This window comes from Schistocerca piceifrons, chromosome 7, assembly GCF_021461385.2.
Source record: "Schistocerca piceifrons isolate TAMUIC-IGC-003096 chromosome 7, iqSchPice1.1, whole genome shotgun sequence".
In the NCBI taxonomy this organism is placed as follows: Eukaryota; Metazoa; Arthropoda; class Insecta; order Orthoptera; family Acrididae; genus Schistocerca; species Schistocerca piceifrons.
Window position 1 is genome coordinate 121299629 of NC_060144.1, and position 23554 is coordinate 121323182.

At 42.3% G+C, this 23554-nt stretch overlaps 1 protein-coding gene across 1 annotated transcript in view; it reads right to left on the reverse strand.

The window, feature by feature from the left end:
* Positions 1-23554, reverse strand: part of LOC124805494 (zinc finger protein 2-like) — a 92817-nt gene that overhangs the window by 64732 nt on the left and 4531 nt on the right. The window contains exon 2 of the mRNA XM_047266057.1: positions 2745-3317. Coding sequence (XP_047122013.1) covers positions 2745-3317 — 573 coding nt within the window. The remainder of the gene's footprint in view (positions 1-2744; positions 3318-23554) is intronic.

A 23554-nucleotide genomic window follows, 5' to 3' on the forward strand; every position in this document is an offset into this window, starting at 1 on the left:
TATGAGCAGGAAAAGGTAACGCGTAATGGTTCAATTCAACATTTGTTTGAATTCAACATTAGTACTGTGCTGCTTGACACAGTCTCTTCGCTTAAATATCTTGGCGTAATGTTGCAAAACGATGTCAAATGGGACAGACATGTAAGGATTGTGGTACGGGAGGCGAATGTTCCACTATGGTCTATTTGAAGAATTTTAGGAAATTGTGGTTCGACTGTAAAGGAGGCCGCATATTGGATACTGGGGTGACCCATTCGTGAAAACTGCTCAGTGTCTGATATTCTCCGCTGGTCAAACTGAAGAAAGACATCGAAGCAAATGAAAGACTGGTTGCTATCTGATGTGTTACTTGTAGTTTCGAACAACACGCAAATATTATGAGACACTTCAGGAACTCAAATGGGAATCCATAGAGGGAAGGCGATATTCTCTTATACGGACACTAATGAGGAAATTTTGACACCGCGTTTTGAGGATTGTTGAATAACGATTCTACTGCTGCCTACATAAGTTAAACGTAAGGACAATAAAGATGTGATAAGATGACTTAAGGGTCGTTTGGAGACACAAACACAGTCGTTTCTTCTTCCATTTCTGAGCGGAAAAGGAAATGACTACTAGTAAAGCAGGGTACACTTCACCATGCACTGTACAGCGGCTTGCCGAGCGTGTATATAGATGCTGATATACACTCCTGGAAATTGAAATAAGAACACCGTGAATTCATTGTCCCAGGAAGGGGAAACTTTATTGACACATTCCTGGGGTCAGATACATCACATGATCACACTGACAGAACCACAGGCACATAGACACAGGCAACAGAGCATGCACAATGTCGGCACTAGTACAGTGTATATCCACCTTTCGCAGCAATGCAGGCTGCTATTCTCCCATGGAGACGATCGTAGAGATGCTGGATGTAGTCCTGTGGAACGGCTTGCCATGCCATTTCCACCTGGCGCCTCAGTTGGACCAGCGTTCGTGCTGGACGTGCAGACCGCGTGAGACGACGCTTCATCCAGTCCCAAACATGCTCAATGGGGGACAGATCCGGAGATCTTGCTGGCCAGGGTAGTTGACTTACACCTTCTAGAGCACGTTGGGTGGCACGGGATACATGCGGACGTGCATTGTCCTGTTGGAACAGCAAGTTCCCTTGCCGGTCTAGGAATGGTAGAACGATGGGTTCGATGACGGTTTGGATGTACCGTGCACTATTCAGTGTCCCCTCGACGATCACCAGTGGTGTACGGCCAGTGTAGGAGATCGCTCCCCACACCATGATGCCGGGTGTTGGCCCTGTGTGCCTCGGTCGTATGCAGTCTTGATTGTGGCGCTCACCTGCACGGCGCCAAACACGCATACGACCATCATTGGCACCAAGGCAGAAGCGACTCTCATCGCTGAAGACGACACGTCTCCATTCGTCCCTCCATTCACGCCTGTCGCGACACCACTGGTGGCGGGCTGCACGATGTTGGGGCGTGAGCGGAAGACGGCCTAACGGTGTGCGGGACCGTAGCCCAGCTTCATGGAGACGGTTGCGAATGGTCCTCGCCGATACCCCAGGAGCAACAGTGTCCCTAATTTGCTGGGAAGTGGCGGTGCGGTCCCCTACGGCACTGCGTAGGATCCTACGGTCTTGGCGTGCATCCGTGCGTCGCTGCGGTCCGGTCCCAGGTCGACGGGCACGTGCACCTTCCGCCGACCACTGGCGACAACATCGATGTACTGTGGAGACCTCACGCCCCACGTGATGAGCAAGTCGGCGGTACGTCCACTCGGCCTCCCGCATGCCCACTATACGCCCTCGCTCAAAGTCCGTCAACTGCACATGCGGTTCACGTCCACGCTGTCGCGGCATGCTACCAGTGTTAAAGAATGCGATGGAGCTCCGTATGCCACGGCAAACTGGCTGACACTGACGGCGGCGGTGCACAAATGCTGCGCAGCTAGCGCCATTCGACGGCCAACACCGCGGTTCCTGGTGTGTCCGCTGTGCCGTGCGTGTGATCATTGCTTGTACAGCCCTCTCGCAGTGTCCGGAGCAAGTATGGTGGGTCTGACACACCGGTGTCAATGTGTTCTTTTTTCCATTTCCAGGAGTGTAGATGTAGATACTCAAATGGTTGTAGGCAGCAGTAGTTATTTGGAGATGAAGAGCCTTACAAGAGATAGCCTATCGTGGACAACAGCATAAAATCAGATTAAAAGTATGCGCCGGACCGAGACTCGAACTCGAGACCTATGCCTGTCGCGGGCAAGTGCTCTGCCAACTGAGCTATCCAAGCACGACTCACGACCCGTCCTCACATCTTTAATTCCGCCAGTACACTCGTCTGCCAGGACGTTTCATAACAGCGCACACTCCGCTGCGGAGAGAAAATCTTGTTCTTGAAACATCCCCCAGACTGTGGCTAAGCCATGTCTCCGCAATATGCTTTCTTCCGGGAGTGCTAGTTCTGAAAGGTATGCAGGAAGGCTTCTGTGACGTTAGGAAAGTAGGAGACGAGGGACTGGCGGAAATATAGCTGTGAGGACGGGTTGTGAGTCGTGCTAGGATAGCTCAGTTGGTAGAGCACTTGCCCTCGAAAGGCAAAGGTCCCGAGTTCGAGCTCGGTCCGGCACACAGTTTTAATCTGCCAGGAAGTTTCATATCAGCGCACACTCCACTGCAGAGTGAAAATCTCATTCCAGCATAAAACCAAGTCTTCGGACTGAAAACCACAACACCAACTTACCTTAAGAGAATATCGTGTGGCGAACTTCTTGGAGCATGTTTTGCAAATATGTTCTTTGCCGTGGCTTAGAGCGTTTTCCTTGAGGAGTAGTCGCTGCTGATCATTGGGCAGTACCGCCCGCTGTAAGTGCAGCGGTGGTTCGTAGCTCCTTGTATAGGTGGAGTTCACGTTGTGTTCATTCTTTAGTTCCGCGCACCGGCTATCCTGCTGTCCGTCTACTCTGAAAGACATGGCGAACGACACGTTGATTGTAGGCTGGGGACTGGTCTTTGAAGGTAGCAGCTCGGTGAGGACGCGCGGCGGGCTGCTGGCCTGGACGGGTGGCCGCTCCATCTGCCAGACGTCCTCCAACTGCCGGCCCTGCGGCACCGTCTCAGGGCTCCAGGGCGGTGGTTGGACTCTACCGGCCTCGGGCGGCGCCTGCCCCTCGTGTCTGGGGCGGCTCGCGGGCGGGCTGAGGTAGGTGCGCTGCTGCTGCTCGCCCTCGTTGTCGCCTGCTTCTGCCGGTGGTAGCTCGGTCAGCCCTTTACGGGTGGGCACCTTCAGTGGGTGACCACCTTCTCCCAGATTAACCTGCACAACAATATGGCGACATCACATTTCTATCCAGGGAAACCATTTTGTACCGATACAACAGTTTTTCCTCCAATTCCAAGATTTAGCAATCATTCTATTCAGTCTGCATAAAAAGTGACTCCTTTTGGCTCTTGTAATATATGGGAGTGGAATGATTGAAGCGGTATGAAGTGGAATGGTAACATAGCCTCAGTCCTGGGAAAAGGAGACTGTTACTGTTCTCGCTTATTTCCAAGTCCGTATCGATCCCAGTGCTGAGTTTTCACTCACATGGCGGTCTGGCGTTAGGCGGTGGTTTCCGTGTGTGATCGCTGGCCGGGGCTTAGCTGGAGGCGTGTGAGTGAGGAAGAGGTGGCTGCCTTGGCGTGAAGACAGTTCGGCTCGGCTGGGGTTGTTTGCGTCTGGACGCCGACTGGGGCCCGATGGGAAGACCGGACCGTGATTTTACGATTAATAGTGTGGACAGCGGCGTGGTGTGCCGTTGAACTTGAATCGCGAGGGGAGCAAAATCTCGCCTGTTGTAGTTTGTCGAGCTTGAGTTTGAAATACCTTGTATGTGCGGCGGGATGTCATTTCGTCCTCCTGTCTCTTCGTCGCTGGGATTGCAATCTAGCCTGTTGTAGTTTGTCGAGCCTGAGTTTGAAATACCTTGTATGTGCGGCGGGATGTCATTTCGTTCTCCTGTCTCTCCGTCGCTGGGATTGCTATCCTCATTTCCCGTTCCATGGCTGTATATCGATGGGATTCGCTGCTCTCCGTACTCTACTAGACGCTGGTGATGGAAGTGCGTCGTTCAGCGGCACGTTAGTCTGGGTGCTTTATGTTTGATCTTCAAGTGCATAGTCTTCGAGTGTCACTCCTTAGAGTTTGCCTTACGCGGTTGGATTGAAGTTTGTCTTGTGGTGCTTCCGCTTTCCGTCAACGAAGGTTAAGCTTGATTCGGCACTCCGTACGACGCTTGGCACCTTAGCAGGCGGGACGGAGTCACCTTCGCGACTAAACGGAAGCCTTTGGACTGAGAGGTGTTTTGCATAGTGTTCATAAATTGTTGTTTTGGTATTAAGTTGGCTGAGGTTTCTTATGAATTTCCCGGGATTTGGTCCGTTGTCCGGCTCGGACTAGGTCTCGTTCTTTTAAAGGTCGGTCCTTGTTTTGGCTTAGTACGATTTTGGTTTACTGCCTGGTGGTTCTGGTCGATGTGGTTGTGTTGCATTTTGTGTGGGGCTGTGTGTTCGGAGCCGTGGAGTACCATTTGTGTGAACTGCTTCACTAGGGAGTACCGATCGGGCCATTCTCGGTCCTCTGGTGTATATTATTTTTAAGTAACATTACCACTTAAATGATTTAATTCTTGATGCGTTAATTGCAGCTTTGTTAATTTGCTCATCACTGGTGTACCGTTCCAAGCATTAAAATGTTCCAGGTAGCTGTTACTTGGGTGGACCGCGCGGAACCGCAACGGAGAGAGTAGTTGCGTGCCTTACGTGTCCCTTGTTGGCGCGGCCTGGTGTCCGTTGTTTGTTTTGGTGCCTCCTACCTTGCGGATCCGTCGTGTTCTTCTCATAAACATTTCCTTCAAGGCATTTTAGTTAATTTTATGCTAGTATTTTTTTTTATTTCTTACATTGGTAAAATCGTTCGGCCTTCATTATGCACACTGTTTGTCATAGCGGAGTTGAGACGCCATTGTAATTTATTAAATTCCGTTGTGTGTGCCCTTTGTGATACATATTGATTATTGATTGAATATGGCAATTATAATGTCTCATATATCATGATGTGCATGTGTAATGGTGCAGTAAATGGATGATTGTTATTTCTGTTTTGGCGCCCTTCATGCCTCCTTTCTTGCCCCTATTGGTACGCTATTCTTGTACTTGTGTTGGTAGACCACATCAGAGACAGCTGATTTCTTTTAATTGTCCAACTTTCGTTGCCTGTGCGGCACCTGTGGCGACGAGAGCAATCTTACAGTGAGTAAAAGCTGAACGCTTGACGTGTTCTCGGAGTGTGGATATTTTCTCTATTGTCAGGAGGCTCCATTCTCGGATGGATTGAAGTGCCTGTCGTCTTTTAATTTTAATGCTCTGCCATGAAGAACGTTCTTAGTCACACGGTGGACGAGTTTCAACATTTCAATATAACGATATTTGCACTTTCTAAATCTGTTTCTCCTTCAACTTTCACTAGCTGTCCTCCAAATGTTTCGGTTGTAGTACTGTTTCAGACTGAATATTTGCGTTGTACCTAATGATGGATTTATGTGCTGTAGTAGCCGCCAGTGTTAAAGGAATTTAGGAATGCAGCTGTTTTGGAGGGGTTGGTTGAGCCGCGATGGAAGTCGCCCTCAGCCAGATGTGACGAGAATGTGTAAATCATGAGGGGCTGTTGGTCAGTACTTATGTATTAGCTCATCTTAATTTTGATACTAAGATACAGCATTATCTAGTCATCATTTAGCCGTATGTAATTGTACGCCCTAAGCTCATTTACAGGTTTCTTCATTGGTATTTAATGAAGTTTAAATACGATTATTGAAACATGTTATTGGTAATTTGATGCCATGGTCTACAGAGCACTTTACCTGTAATGAGTCAGCAGTATGTACGTGATAAATTACGCCAGAAATAAGCTGATTTCGTACTTAATGTAAACTCATTTAAGCAAATATGCTTTTCAAAAATTATTATTGTTGTCATTCTAGCGCTGTGTCTCCCTTTCGTTATTTAACGCTCATTACTCATTATAAGTCACTGTTGATGTCGTCGAAGTACTGTTTAACCTGCCTCAAGGAAAATTATCCTTTTGACGCTGCGTTGTATTCCACAGTTTAACTTAACATTAAATACTCATTAGTATTTAAGCCGATATGTCGCTCCTGAGTTTCCTGAAGCACATTCTAACCTGCCTTGGAAAATTTTATTAAAAGTAATTTTTTTCATTTTGGTGATATATTGTATCCCACAGCTAAGTTTTATCGGTGACTGCTCATTAGTATTTAAGTGTCAATGTCACAGCTGAGGTTGCTGAAGTATTATTTAAATTGCACTTAAAGAAATTTTGATGAAAATTGTTACTATCATTTGGAGCTTTGCTACACTCTACAAAGTGTAGTCATTCATTATTGCTGTTCTTTCGGATTTTATTAAGGTCTCCAGGCTAAGGACGTAACATGTGAGTCGAAGGCAAATATCAATAAAGCCTGATATTCCTGTTAAATAAAAGATTATACTTGGCACCAGCCTCTTCCCAGACAAATCCTCTCCCGCCCCACACATCAGAAGGAATTGATATCTTTTCCACTGCAAAATTGTTCACAGTCAGAAATTATTAATGGATTATTCCAACAGGGAATTTAGCAATGGAATAATTTAAATTGCGATCTATGTGTGAAGTAAACATAACCACATAGGCTTTTACTTACAAACAATTTTTGTATAGGCATTTCATAGTCGTGTGCTATAACTATTCTTTTCCTGCCTTCTTATTTTGAACACGTGGCACTTTACTCGTTCAGTTAACTTAACAAACGGTTTAAAAACTTTACAGGTAGTATATATCTCAACAAAGTGGATCACTTTGACCTTCAACCATTTTCTAAAGGTTATAAAACATATACATTGAGCCACCGTTTGCCCCCTTCAGACGCTGCGCTGAAATTATATCTATCACGTGAGAAACCACAAGTTCCTTACAAGTGACGTCACCATCATAACGTGGCAAGGCACGCCCCAGCCCTTTTCAAGCCCTCTTCACCCTCCTCTTATGTCCTCACCCTCCCTTATCCCAAGTCCATATCCAGCCAACATCAGCACAGAATTGAAACGAAAAGCCCTATAGTAGCATATTATTGCAGTCCACATTCAAATGAGATAACAATGTAGTCTGCAGCAGGCATGTTGGCTGTGACCAAAACCTTTTGAATGACGTATATTTTCTCTGCACCATTTTCAAAAGAATTTGTACTAAAAATTACGCGAAGGGTCTTGCAGTATTTCCAGATCTATAATACTTCATTAGAGCAAGACACACACACACACACACACACACACACACACACACACACACACACACACACACACAGACACAGGCGCGCGCGCCCGTAAGCGATGTGTATCCCAAGAATTTACAACTTAAGCAGCGGTAGTGAAAATGTAAGGCCTGGAGGATGATTGTGAATTCTCAGATTAAGTGCCTCAATTCTATTTTGCTGCCTAAATACATGTGGCTAAAAATACACACGCTAAAGAAGCAGCTAAATTACAGATCCAAGTTTAAGTTAGACGATGAAGTAAAACTACGTAGACGAAGCTTACAGCTGGAGAATACACGTGTTGCTTTAACACTATGGTAAGCCGAGAAGTAAGCAAATGAACTGTCTTTTTGAATTATTACCAGCTATTATAACAATGTAATGAATTCCATCATTTATTCCTACAGTCTGTGTAAGACACAGTGAACCCTCAAATTAAATGTTTCCTTATCTGTGTGGTTCTACGACACTTCATCAAAGTACTACTATGCTATCTCCATGCTTAAAATATGTGAAGAGTGTTGTGATGTTGAACTGTAGATGTGTTGTTGGTGGTTCTTAGAACGAACTGTTATCTGCAAGCGTTTTTACAAAAATCCTCGTCATTCTATAAGGGATGAAGATAATGCGTCTTGTTCTACACGTGGAAACATAATCGATGTTATTAACAGCCTAATATTGCTTTTTTATTTTCATATGAATTAAATCTACTGGAAGTTAGATACAGAATAAACTATCGAAGAAAGCTGCAATGCATATTGACTGCAACTATGGAGCGAAGGCTTTCTAAAATATTTAGAGAGTTCACTTCCTATACAGAACCGTCTCCAGGGGTTTTGCTGTATCGTGAGAAAATTTTAAGCGCCGTTTCTCTCCACCTCAAAGAATCCTCTTCATGCATTTTCTTACGTAGTCACTGTGTCACAACGTCACTCATCCATGGCGTATTATTTTCCCATATCACACTTACTCATACGTCTTTCTGACGTTAATACATTCGTAAGACCAGAGCCAGGTGTCGAGTGCAAGTCAGTGAATCAGAAATGTAACGTTATAGCATAATATATCTCGGGTTCTAGCTCGAAAATTAGTTGTGTCAACCAGAATAAAGTTATTTACTTGTGGAGCGTATAACTGTAAAATAGCTCCCTTTTTCTCGATCCCTGAGCAGAGCGGAACATGCGATGTGGAGGAGTAACATCAAAGCCGCAGCTGGGAGAGCAACAAGCTGAAGTTGGGTTGGGCTGTTTGGGGGAGGAGACCAGACAGCGAGGTCATCGGTCTCATCGGATTAGGGAAGGACGGGGAAGGAAGGCGGCCGTGCCTTTCAAACGAACCATCCTGGCATTTTCCTGGAACGATTAAGGTTCAAATAGTTCAAATGGCTCTGAGCACTATGGGACTTAACATCTATGGTCATCAGTCCCCTAGAACTTAGAACTACTTAAACCTAACTAACCTAAGGACATCACACAACACCCAGTCATCACGCGGCAGAGAAAATCCCTGACCCCGGGAACGATTAAGGGAAATCACGGAAAACCTAAATCAGTATGGCCGGGCGCGGGATTGAACCGTCGTTCTTCCGAATGCGAGTCCAGTGTGCTAGACACTGCGCCACCTCACTCGGTACAAGCGGAAGTAATTCTCGCAAGTACTTTCAACATTCAGGGTCTGTGCTTCAGACATTGCTTGCTGTGGTGTAAACAAAGCCCAGGAGACACCGGTTTCGTGATACCGCGAATTTACATACTTGTTTATATGCAGATGTGGTACATATTTGTAGCACACCACAAAGACAAGGAAACACACACCTTCCACAGAGCACTGATCTGCTGTTCACTGCAGCCCTGAATAGGGGTCGAAAACTTTGGTAGAAGTTGCAAAAGGCACGAAACGTCCCAAATTATGTCAACGAGTTCCGAGCAGAAATGTGTCTCAGCGAACAAGGAAAGGTAAACAGAACGTGGAATATCATCTCCCATAATGTGGTCGGACAGGCGGGTGAAAGATGGCTGTGGTATCACCGCCAGACACCACACTTGCTGGGTGGTAGCCTTTAAATCGGCCGCGGTCCGCTAGTATACGTCGGACCCGCGTGTCGCCACTATCAGTGATTGCAGACCGAGCGCCACCACACGGCAGGTATAGAGAGACTTCCTAGCACTCGCCCCAGTTGTACAGCCGACTTTGCTAGCGATGGTTCACTGACAAATTACGCTCTCATTTGCCGAGACGATAGTTAGCATAGCCTTCAGCTACGTCATTTGCTACGACCTAGCAAGGCGCCATTATCAACTGCTATTTATCTTGTGATGCATGTACCGTCAGACCGATGTTCACCAATTATGGATTAAAGTTAAGTATTCCTCTATTGTGGGTTGGCACTCTGGCCAATCCACAACAATGGCAAACCTATCTCGCATTTACATTGAAACTTAAGTAGGGCTACCCCATAATAAATCTTTATTAAGTAAATGAATGAAAATGTACGACATACATAAATAAACCAAAACTAAAATTAACAATAAACGTGTTTTTTAGACGATTACCATATATTAAAGTATTTTTCATGCCTTGGTATTATCAAACTTCTGTATTATTTCGTTGAAATCCAATCATCCAGCAAGCTTGTGTTCAGTCGCCACCTTGGTAGCCCACACAGTACTGCCTATCTTACTGTTGATCACTGGTACCTTTTAATCACATTAAGTTTAGGAAAACTTTTTCCACCACTTTCCACTGTCACCAGTTGTGTTCTCAAAACTCATTAAGGCTACTCCTTACGCTGCGCTTAAATCCAACTCTCTGTATGAGTTTCAGAGTTTCACTTGGTGCGCTACTGCGATTTAGCAGCGTTGAGATCAGCTTTAGTTCACCTTTAAAAGTGACAAAACTGATGTTGTTAGCCTGTCGGTGTCTAAAACTGTCACACAATTGCGAACACATCTCACTTAGAACGTCAGGTGACAAGTGATGGCACACTGCACATTTCACTTATTTTTTATTTATTTATTACAAAGTGTTTTTCTCGGTGATGCTGCTATAGGTGTTTGAGGTTGGTGTATATTAACTGTTAGTTCATCATATGTACATTTATTTTTATTTATGTATTACAAAATTTTTCACTTCTTTTGGAGCTTTCAGGTTTACAGCCGTGTAGCCGTATGATTGGTAATGAGGTGTCATTACGGCAATCACATACTTTACTATGTCGAAATATGCAGCAAAGATGAGACAGTCTATTCCTTACATTGTTGTCTGCTCCAAAGTATCGTGGATAGTTTCCAGTAAATAATATATTTTATGAACGATGTGCATTTCAGACTTATTCTGACATGCCTTCAGTTATGCTAAACCTTCATTGTCTCCTTAAGTTCATCTTCTTGGAATTAAACTGAATTATAAAATTTGTCGGCCCCAAAAACCTATATCCCTGAGCGGTGATGCAGTTCACCCCACCCCATCCTAGAGTCGGCCCTGTTCCTGTAAGCAGTTATTAAATATCGCTAACTCGAATCAGAATAGACGATGGAAAAACACACATACACACACACACACACACACACACACACACATACACACACACATGCGCGCGCTTGTGAGCACGCGTAACGGAACGTAAGTACAAACGAAATGCCCAAAATACCATTTAGGGAATGAAGGAAGTAAATCTTTTGATATGATTATTATTGTGATGTACCACTTAAACTGCATATTTTCTTAATATACAAAGATAACTACTGCAAAGTTTACGTTCATCACAACATGGGCAAAGCTGATGGTGGAATACGACACAAATGAAACATGGATACTAACTCACTCAGCAGAACAAAACACTTGTCAGGGGAAGGTAAATGACACTTCGATAGAGTAGTATACTGCACGTAGTAATACAAATAGATATAGGTAAGAAACAAGTGTTGTTTTCGTTTCAAAGTCATCTAAACCCTATGGCGACACCATGCAAAGGTATTAATTTTAGCTTGCAGAACAAAACGTTCGTCATATTCTGTTAGTAATGCTAACATGTGCGGTCACGTAGTGGTGAGTACATAACACTTGGAAGACATAGCACACTGAACAGCAGTGATACACATTAATATGGATAATAAACAAAGCTTCCTGCGGTTTCAAAGTGACCTAGGCTTTATAACAACTCCATACTAGATTACTAATTTTACCTTGCAGTACGAAACGTTTGTCACCTTATGTTGATAATGCTAAGAACGCAATGCAGTCATATATGACACAGACAAATAGGCATTCTAAACTCAAATAGTATTCTACAGAGTGACTATCACCACCCTGGCTAAGTATACAATTATGTCTTACCACAGATTCCATTACGTCACCAAGCAAGTACCGAAATTTCCGAATATACCCAAGTTGTTTTGACTGCTTCTAACTAGTTCCAAGAAGCCAAATCTCCATGTTAAAGCAAAACTGTGGCTAATTGCCGTTACTCTTGGATACTATTTGGTGGGGCAATGAAGGTCTGTTAAAAAGTTGATGGCCACTGCCTCCAGGTACCATGAGGACGCCCAAACATGGTCAGTAGACAAGGCGAAAGTCATTACCCCACAAGTGCGTTTGTCTCGACTTGCTAAAATACGAGATGCTTGGAGATTATATCAGAGTAGATTCACAGATGTTACCAAGTCTAATAATGACGTTAGTTAAGCAAACTGATACTTTTTCTGGCAATCTGAGACTTTTTCCAACTAGCAAAATTGACTCATCAGCAAGCTGAGACTTATGAAAACAAGCCTTTTCCCAAAAAAAAAAAAAAAAAAAACAGTAGTGTCAGCTACTGGATATAAAATGGTATTCTGTAGGTGCAGTGAGTATCAGCTACTTGAGGAGGTATGAGCTACTTGCAGTGTCAGCTAGTCGGTGGTGTCTCAGCTATGGTGAGGGGCGTTAGCTACTAGGGGTATTAGAAGGTGTGGAAGTTGTCAGTTACTGGGGGTGTCAGATACTGAGCAAAACAAATTCCTTTCATTCCTTCCCAAAATATTGTGCTGTTGTTGCATCATGAAAGTAAGCACTACACGCAGAGAGAGATAGAGAGACAGAGAGAGGGAGATAGAGAGACAGAGTGAGAGATAGGAAAATTACTGAGATACGTAATTCAGAGAGATGATGATGATGAGGCAGATGTGGACATGCTGTACGTAACTTTTTGAAATGTGTACACACATAAACTACACCAATGTGTCCCAAAATTATATCAGCTCTCCCAAAATTGTTATCAGTTTGCTGTGAAACTGTATCAGCTTGCATCAAGGCTGCATCATCTCACCCCCTGAATCTGTATCAAACTCCTTCGAAACTATGTAACAACATTCCCCTAAAACTGTGACAACTGTTCTCACAACTGTAGCAGCTTACCCTGACTCTGGAACCACTTAACCTCTGAAACTGTATTAGCTTGCCTCACTATTGTAACAATGTGCCCCACAACTGTAACGCCTTGTCCCTGAAACTGCCCCTTGAAGCTGTAAGAACTTGCCTTGCCACTGTAACAATTTGCTCCTCCACACCCTTACCAATTTGCCCACAACTGTAACAACTGGCAATGAGACTTAACAAATTATCCTAGAACTGTAACAACTTGCTTTCCAAATGCTACAATTTGTCCCTCAACTGCAACAACATTCCTCAAAACTAGGCAACTTAGCCCCACACCTCTAATAAGCTGCTTCACAACTGTAACAACTCGCCAAGAAGAGGTAAGAAGTTTCCCCCTAACTGTCAAAGTTTGGCTCACATCAGCGACGACTTGCTCCATAGCTGTATTAGTTTGTGTCAAAAGTGTAACAACTTGCCTGGCAACTGTAACAATGTGTACAGCAACTGTAATAACATCTCCTGTAACAGTAAAACTTGCCTCCAGCAACTGTAACAACTTCCCCAACATCTGACACGCAATGCCTTGAAACAGTAACAAGCTACCTTGAAACAGACCTCATAATATTGTGTGGCACAATGATGATCAGTTTTCTACAGTTTGAGGACAGGTTGTAACTGTTGTGGGGTAAAGTGCTACCAATGTTGGGGCAGGTTGTAATAGTTGTGATGCAAATTCTTACTGTCGCAGTGCAAGCTGTTACAGTTCAATGGTAACTTATTACATTTCCTGGTGTTAAGACGTTACACCTTTGGAGAAGAAGCTGATATAGTTGTGAGGAAAAAATTGATATAGTTTTGACAGGTAAGTTAATAGAGTTTCTTGAGGCAACTTGATACAGTTTTAGGGCAAGTCGGTACAGTTTCACAGCAACTTCTTACAGTTTTGAGGGACAAGTTGATAGAGATTTGGGGCAAGCCGTTACAGTTTAGGGGCCAAGCTGTTATATCTCTGAGAGAAGGTTCATACAGATTCAGAGCAAATAAGTACTGTTTAGATGTAACATGATAAAGTTGCAGGACAATTTGATAAAGTTTCAGGTGTAAGTTGATAAAGGTATTGGATAAAATGCCATCCCCAGTTAAACTCCACATTTTATTTTGAAAACCACGATTGTTTTAGAATTCCAAAAGCTATTGTCCAGTGGTATATGTCACGTGTCATGACATAACAACAAATCATTCTTTGTTCTCTCAAGTTTGTGTGGGCCATGTAGCCCGTATGCCAGATGGAAGACAGGCGAAGGTGGCACTAGCAGGGAAACCAAACACCAAACGCCCCATTGGACGACCAAGGCAATGCTGGATGGACGATCTGGTGAAGGACGTAGCAGCCCTGGGGATTGATGACACCTGGAGGAACCGGGCACAAAACAGGAAGGAATGGAGGCAATTTGTGGAAGCAACGCGTGGTCTTCCGGGCCTGTTATCGCTGGATATCTACATATCTATTGTGTTCTCTCAAGTCCAAAATCAATGGTGGTGTTCAAAATCAAAGGCAAAGTATACAGCGGCTGGCAATTTACTAAAAATAAAAACTATAGTTGCTGAGCTTGCGCCAAGGTGCTTGAAATGCAGGAAAACAAGTTAACTAGTTAAAGTTTTGGAACAGGATGATATAGTTTAGGTACATATGAAGTGTAAAAAATTATTGATAATATTTTCACATATCCCTCATCATAATCATCTCTCTGATTTACACACCTCGGCAAATTTCTTCTTTCTCTCTGTCTGCCAGTCTCTCTCTCTGTCTGCCTATTTCTATATCTTCATGTAATTATTACTTTAATCAGGCAACAGCATTACAATGTGCTGCAGAAGTAATAAAAAGACTGTTGTCTCTAGAGTAGCTGTCACCCCTAGCACCTGACGTCTGCCCAGCAGCTGACAACTCCACAAGAATCTGACGTCTCCTTAGTAGGTGATACCCCAAGTAGCTCACTCTTCCCTAAGTAGCTGACACCCACTGCGCTATCAAAACGCTATTTAAAATCATCTAGATGACTTTCAGTGTACTGTGAGAAAAGTCTTGACTTGATCAGTTTAAACTTACAAACTATTCACTTTTGCTTTATAGAACAGGTCTCAACATGCTTAGTTAACATCATGTCTGTCTTATTGATGTCTGTCCATGCACATTGCTTCAATCTCGAAATTCGTCACATTTTAATTAGACGAGATAAATGTATGTGAGGGATAATTATACTCACCTTGTCAACATATCACTGACCCTTGTAACTGTATCTGTGGATAAAGGCCATCACATTGTAAACTGACATGCAGTATCCAACCCTAAAGTATCCAGGGGTAATATCAGTGACCCATAGGTTTGCTGTAACATGAAAATGTGGTCTTTGGGTTCGTCGGAAATACTTGTTTTTTTTTGGAAGTATTCGTGTTTTGCTGGGTGGTGTAATGGAGGCTGTGCTAAGGCGTGTACGCATCTTACGTCAGTGATTGTAGTCACTCAGCGGAATATCATTTCAGTTCAGAACGCTTATTTGTTTCTGTATCAGCTATCCCTGCCTTGGCTGCATAGCATTATCAGCATAATAAGACAAAAGTTATGTGCTGTAAGATGAATTTGATACCCTAGCATGGAGTCACCATAATGTTTGGATGCTCTGAAACCACAGTAACTTTCTTCTTTATCTATATAAATTGTGGTGTCACCGCCAGACACCACACTTGCTAGGTGGTAGCCTTTAAATCGGCCGCGGTCCGGTAGTATACGTCGGACCCGCGTGTCGCCACTATCAGTGATTGCAGACCTAGCACCACCCCACGGCAGGTCTAAAGAGACGTCCTAGCACTCGCCCCAGTTGTACAGCCGACCTTGCTAGCGATGGTTCACTGACAAATTACGCTCTCATTTGCCGAGACGATAGTTAGCCTAGCCTTCGGCTATGTCATTTGCTACTACCTAGCAAGGCGCCATTATCATTTGCTATTTATCTTGTGATGCATGTACCGTCAGACCGATCTTCACCAATTATGGATTAAAGTTAAGTATTCCAGCAGCTACGTACTATTTTTGCTACTATAAAGACCTTGTCCTGTTCCAGACCTCACGCCATCCTGCGTGAGCTTAAACGAGTGCCTTTTGGCTTCCCGTCATTGTGGATTGGCTGTCTTGCCAGTCCACAACAGTTGGCGACGAGAATTTTGCGTTCGTATTGATATTGCCCTGATTTGCTTGTGTCATGGCTTCGCCACAATCTCCAGATGTACTGTCCGAATTTTATCGCTTACAGAATCAGCAGACGCAGGCCTTATTGGATGCCCTTGGACAGCTCATCCAGGGTCAACGTGCAATGCAAAACGATGCGGCAGCCGCCGCTCCACCGCTCACGCAGCGACAACACGCAGTTGCACTACCTTTTCGTCCTTTTTATGCGGCACTGGAAAGCTGGACGGAGTGGTCACACCAATTTGGATTCCGTCACGCCACCTACAGAATTCAAGGTAATGATCGGCAGCCTTTTCTCCTTTCCGCCGTAGGCGTCCAAACGTACCGTGTGATAGTGAAATTATTTCCCCGACGCGACGTAGCAACTCTGTCCTACGACGAAATTTTGTCTGCATTAGATGCATATTTCAAAGAATCAGTCAATGTAGTTGCAAAACGGTATACCTTCTTTTGTACAAAACGTACGGCAGGTCAAACTAATAGGGAGTGGGTCGCAACCTTGCGAGGCCTTACTAGGGATTGTGCTTTTGAGTGGCAATGTGGACTCCCTTATTCAGATACTATGGTACGTGATGCAATTGCACAGAACGTTTCTGATGTTCGTTTAAGGGAACAGATTTTGAAACTAGTCAATCCCTCCATTCAACAAGTGATGGACATATTGGATCGACAGGACACACTTGACTTTGCTCAGGAATCATTTGAAACTTCACCGGCCATGTGTCACGTTAACCGGCCCGCTGGGCGCGCTGCACGGAACAGTAAACCGCCCTTGCGCCCGTCTGCGCAGCTGCCGCCAAGCTCTCCACCACGTGTGCCGCGCAAGCCAGCAAATGCAGTACTAAAATCATGCCCGCGGTGTGCTACTAGACATTCGCGTGAGAATTGCCCGTCATGCCAGGCTATTTGCTTTTTCTGTGATAAAAAAGGACATGTTCAGAGTGTTTGCCAGAAAAAGCTAAGATCGGACACTCACAACCATTCCAGGCCCTTTGCTTCACGCCAGAATCGGAATTGAACCAAGGATACTCAGACTCATGAACCTTCGCCCATGGAAATTCATGCAGTTCATTCCACTCCGCCCAGTGCCACTCTCTCTAACGGTGACTGTGTTCGTCCCACAAATAGTGTGCGTCGACATCGCCGGAAATCCCGTCAAGTCACAAGTGATTCTGTACCAGTGTCGGTTCACGTTGCACGAGATAGTAGCTCTTATCGCCAGCAGGACAATAAACTTTTTGTAGATTGGGACATTAACGGCAAAGTAATACCATTCCAGCTTGATACCGGAGCTGCAGTGTCACTGATCAATCAAGATACGTACAAACAGCTGGGCACCCCTCCGTTGCGTGTCGCAAAAGTTAAGTAGTTATTCAGGACAAGCAATCACTTTGTTAGGACAGTGCAGCCTGTCGTTTTAGATCACATAAGAAGACCGTTAGATCAGAGAGAGATAATCTGAGTTAAGAAACCCCACAATAATAATAAAATGGCCATTATTAAATAGATGTCCCTCTGAATTTCGTTGAAGAACAAAGACAACGAAACATTTCTTCGGAATTAAAGGGCTTGTTTTAAAGAATTTTAATATCGCTAAATTTAAAATTATATATGCCCCAATTTCTATTCACGCTTGTGCATCATACTTCGTCAGATAAATTATGCAGGTATCGTGTGACAAATATAGCTGATTATTATCTCAGTGAGATGAGAACAGTGACGGGTGAACAGGTCACGGCCAAGCCTGCCAATCTCATTGCAAAAACTCACCGTTTCTTCCTTAATATGAGCTGGTAAAATGCGATACGGTGATTAAAAGGAATGAGACCAGAATACAATGGATTCTATTCTGTTCCCAAGGCACTGTTGAAGAAAAGCTTGACTTACATGCACCATATATTTACGAAGCCGAGGGCATATAGGAAGAGTGAAAAATGCAAGGCAAAGGATATTGACAGTGAAACTATTTTATTTATGTTAGCAAAAGGTTAAAAAGGTTAAAAAAATGATCAATGTAATTGAACATTCATGTCAAAAAACTATACGAGTTTCTTTGTCGTCTGAAATGTATTGTTTTCTGTTCCATGAAAAGTCACTGTCCATTCACATAAATTGCATAGGCTGAGATAAAAGTCATCGTGCCACTACACTGGCCCCTTGACTGAGACACGGGAATGGTGATGTTTCAGTGCTTAAATCAACTAAATGTCACTTGTCATTAAATTGCAAGTTTCGCACTTCACGAGCATTTAGTGGGATAGGTATATTATAAATTTTCGTTTTAGGATAGCAGATTCTCCCACATAAATGTCTTGAATTATGTAATTCACACAGGGGCTTAATCGCTTTTTGTTCACTCATTAGGATGAAGTGATAAGGAAAATCCCAAGAACAGAAATTTAACGCAGGACCTTCAACCTTTATCCTTACTTACAAATTCTTGTTTTTATTAGGAGAATGTTAGTCATATGACGATCATAAGTAGTAATTTCGTTAAGTCTCCTGTTCGTTAAGTCTCCTGTTCACTCAGTACCTCAACACAATCACCCAAGTACCTCATTGTTTATGACCATCTTTTTAAAAGAGATTTAAATTAAAAAAAACATTCTTTAATTTTAACTGGGATGGATTCACGAAGCTCGCATTGTAGCAGACAGATAGAAAGCGAAGGACTGAGTCTGCAGACTCAGCTAGATGACGACATGGGATCAATCATCGGAACATAGGACCATCGAGGAAAGGGGTTCAGAATCAGCGGACAGGATACCTCGAGAACTCTCAGGACAGGATACCAGGTCATGCAGATGTCCATGTTTGGTATAATACGCGAAACATTAATATACGTATTCAAGAATCCGAACAGCTGCACATCCGAATTACAAGCGTGTGCAAAAACAAAAGTTTATTTTAGCATTGATTTAATTTTTTCTGATTCACAAAATTAATATTATTTTACATTAAAATTAATTTAGAATTCTCGTGAGTTTGACGTGATGCCGTTCATTTCGCACCTATGACAACTTTAGCCTTAACACATATTATCTATACGAAAATAGATGGCTTTTATATTGTCTTTATTCGTTTAGGATCAATCTGAAAGCAGTTAATCACAGGCACAGCATCTTGTGTCTCTGCGTACCATTTTGCCAAGTACCCTACACCATTTATAAGTTCGTTAAAGCTTAAGAATCCAGGCGTTAGTATCATGAGGTGGATAACAACAGAACGTATACCTCACTCCTCTGTGATTGCACGTATCTGTTGCATCACGTCTTCACGTCAGTCGTTCAATGTTGCCACTTTAGTTGTTTTCCAAATACATCAAATTTTTTTGAAAGGCCATCTAGTTGCAAATTTAAGATCTGGTTGCTAATGGAAAATTTAACCCTTTTACAGAGCTGTCTGGTGGACTTTTAGTCCTTTTAACAACACATTCTTCGAAAGATTTGTTTTGATCCTTCCTAAAGCTTTTTCTTGTATTTCATCCCCATCGACACGCACTCACCGACGTGGCATCAAATCGAAAGACTTGCAGCCAGCGAACGGGTCTACACGAGTGGAGGCCCTAGTCACACGACATTTCCATACCTTCAACTTCCTCTGGACATGTTACAGAAAAAATTAGTTTCCTGCAAGTGGTTGTACTACAAAATCTGTTAAGAAACATAAGATCAATTGCTACTGGTACTCAACAGTGTAAATAACGAGAGTAAGAAGTACATAAGTACGGAACTATTAGACTTTATTTTGTATTATTTAAAGGTATAAGTGAAATATTCAGATTTCTGGAAAAATGCTAATTGAAAGTTTGAAACAATTATTTAACAAACTTCAGTAATGAGTGATATAATATTTCTGTTATAATCATTGTATTTCCATGCTCGGGGACCGAGTAGTTGAACCAGACACAAATTCGAGAATGCTGCTTTATATTATTCAGTTATTGTAATTTTGCTTCTCGTCATAGTGATTGATTTTGATTACAATTCGGCTGAAATGGGTGAAGATGAACCCAATAAACCCAAATGTTTAGGGAAGAGTGATTGAAAAATCCGAAATTTGTTCCGTGGTTACCACAAGATGTTGGAGATGGCGCAAAAGTATACTGTATAGTGTGTCACTGTACTGTAAGAACTCGATTGGAGCATGTAGAAAATCACGCAGAAGCAAAGAAACATAAATCTTCAGTTTCTTACATATCCACCCAAAGACAGGATGCCGAAGGACGTGACGAAGCTGAATGGTGACATGCCCATTTCTGTCCGCGCAGTCTGCTGTAATGTTTTGTGATCACTTAGGAGAAATGTGTAAAAACAGGTTCATATATAGTGTTACCGTAAGCCAGATCAAGTTACATCGTACAAAGTACAATGTTATTATCAAGAATGTCCTTAAGACCTATTTTGGGAATGGTCTGAGAACTGATGATGATGCTACGTACACTATTTTAACTAACGAATCGACTGATATTAGCGTCACACTTCTAGCAATACCTATAACTTATCACAGTAAAACATCTCGCAAATGTGTGTTGACATTTCTTACGCTTGGAAAATTCAGTACTGATTCTATTGTATCACTCACTAATAAATGGGCGTTGAAAGAAGTTTACTTAGATTTGAAGAAATTGCGGAAAATAGGGTCAGAAAACGCTGGTTTGATAGCCTTAAAAACGGTGTGTTGAAATACTTAGAAGGGGGTCCACACTTGATTATTGTGCGTTGTATCTGTCATTCCACTCAGTTGGCAATCTCTGCAGCAACAGGAAAATCTCTTCCAAGAAATGTCGACGTTTTGATTAGGGGAAGTTACAACTGGCTTTCTCGATATTCATCACACAGCTCTTTTACCGCCAGATTTTCTCAGTCCTAAATGATGGAGAGGAACCATTGAAAATTCCCTAAGCTTGTGACACTAGATATTTATCTATAGAACCTGCGGTGCGTAGAATAATACACAACTGAAATGCTCTATTCGAAGTTCTTCATTTAGTATATTTGCTATTTTTGAAACCTATCGTATCATACCTTCAGAAATCAATAAGGAATTCGAGTCGAATGGTATAGATCCATTAAAGTTGTTAGATGAACCGATAGTTCTTATTCAATCTCTTCTTAACCAAGTTATCATTACCACCTTTCCAGTTAAGAGAAAACATCTTGACCATGATTTCGAAAACCACCTAAATACAAAGCTATTTTGGATACTCGTCTGAAGAATGAATTTCATAAATTAGGAACAAAATAACCGAAGAACAAGAAAAAAATATTAGACAAGGATATGATAAACTTGTGTGCTCACTTTTCAAACAATTACAGCAAAGATTGCTTGATAACATTGAAGCATTATTGTCTCTTTGCAATTTCAAATGCTCATCTAGTGATAAAAGAATCCTTAACTGCCCTACTAGAAAGCTCTCAATTGTTTGAATTATATAGTGACACATTTGCAAGAATTGTATTACAGAGGCAAAAACTGATCATCGTCCAATGACATAACGTTAACAATACTGTCGATATATGTTGTGAGGTTTCCAGTTACCATGACGCCAGCGGTGAAAATCCTCTCGAAGAGCTTTGTAGAATTTGCATTATCTATGCTCATACTTCCTTGGTTCAATGGCGAGAAAGAAAAATATTTAGCCAGTTGAATCTCGTGAAAACGAAGGGAAGGAGTCGAATGTGTACGGAATTGGTAAACGCCATATTCGGTATTCGTATAAGTCTTCGCAGAAAGAATCGGTGCGTTAGTTCTGAAAACAACTGGGATAATTGAAGCACTTAAGTTGAGCCCATTAAATTCTACCTTATCTTCTCTTTCCCATGTGGAGGATGAAGGTAACGATGAAGACGACTATCCAGCTTTAGCTAAGTCCTGCAAATCAACGGCGTTGCGTTGTCATTTCTACGTTGCTGAATAAAAATTAAAAATCTACCTCTTTTAAGGCGTTTTTAGTCTTTTTTATTCTCAAAGTGGTTGGAAAAATTTGTATACTGCTGCCAACACTGCGGCTATTACGTAAATAGTCATCGTTGATCTTCGTAATATTCCGGGCCTGTGTGTTGCTCATCAGCAGTTCCACAACCTTTAGTGCACTGGACTAAAGGAAGCAAAGATATTTTGTGAATCCAGTGCCCATCTTCGCAATATTTTCAGTGCTGGTGAGTGGAACATTTTCACTGTCAGTTAGCTCCTGTTTCTAATAGGCGGCACGGTTTTCTCGTATTACTACCAACTACTGCCTCAGACCGTATTCAGTAACAGAAAAAGTTTGTCATGTGCACAGTGCAGTTAGGTACTCACACTGCAATAAATAAGATTAGGCCAACCCTTGTCTTCTTCATAAAGTACTTTGTACCGAATCGAGCACCAATCACAAGAGTTTTAATTACTAGTTCATCAGAGATTGGCACAGTATTTTCACATCAGATTATAGCTAGTTAAATTTTCTTTTTTCTCGTGCATCAGAATAAAATATTAATCGGAAAGTAATATTTAGTGCTCAAGTATATCAAAATGGGAACAGTTTTCTATAAATTTGGTTTCTTATTATACGTATATATCAGGACAATGCCAAGCATTCATTTATTGATAAATAACTCAATTCCTATATACGAAACAGCGTAATCGAAAGACCAACATGTGCAGATACAAATTTATATCATAAAAATACTGTGGAAAACCTATTTTAGATACGTGCTAGTAATTCCTCAGTAACTTTCGTTTGTCTGTTTATCCTTGCAACATTAATAAAAGTACTAGTTAATATTTTAACAGGCATTAACTAGCAGGTGTTTTAAATCCACATGGTTTCATCTATTACAATTACAAATGATAAAACTAAACCATTACTAATTAGTAACAGCTGGTTGCTTAGGAGTTAGAGGTGGACTAACTCGTTACAAAGTTGTTCGACAAGTAAAGCTCTTTCTCTTAAATAAATTACGCAATATTTCTGAAATTTTGATCATTTCATTGTCAATATATGTACCTCATTTCTATCGATATTCGTCCTGTTCGGGTAATTCTTTCCTGGTGCGTCTTTTTTTTTGTCTTAGCGTGTATTACTTGCTACAAGGCATGACTGAGAGCTGGATATAGAGCAAGGTAAGCGGACGCCTTTAGCTAAAACAAATTTTGTGTACGAGTTCAAACATTCACTGGTAGCAGAACAGAGCTCCATTCGAATCAGTTACTGCTGTTATTACCTAAATGTTCAACATTACATATTTATGGATCACTAATTGCTTCTGATGTCTCCTGAACTCACTGGCTGCGTCATCAATTACTGACTGTACACGTTCGTCGAGTTTAGGGGTCACGTTCTTTCGTTTCATTAGGAGATGGTAACGTCATTTCAATGTAAGATACGGGAAAATATTTCGTTGAAAAATGTCGTGCTGAAGGAAAACTTTGTCTATGGCCATAAACTTACCTGCTGCAAAACATCACTGCTCAATTCAAGATGTCAGACCACATTGTCTGAAAGATTTAGAGATTTACTGCGCTATAGTGTTACAAACATTCGAAGTAAAAAGATATGCATGACACCACCACACACGCTACGATTTAAGAAAAAACTGAAATCGTCTTCAATCT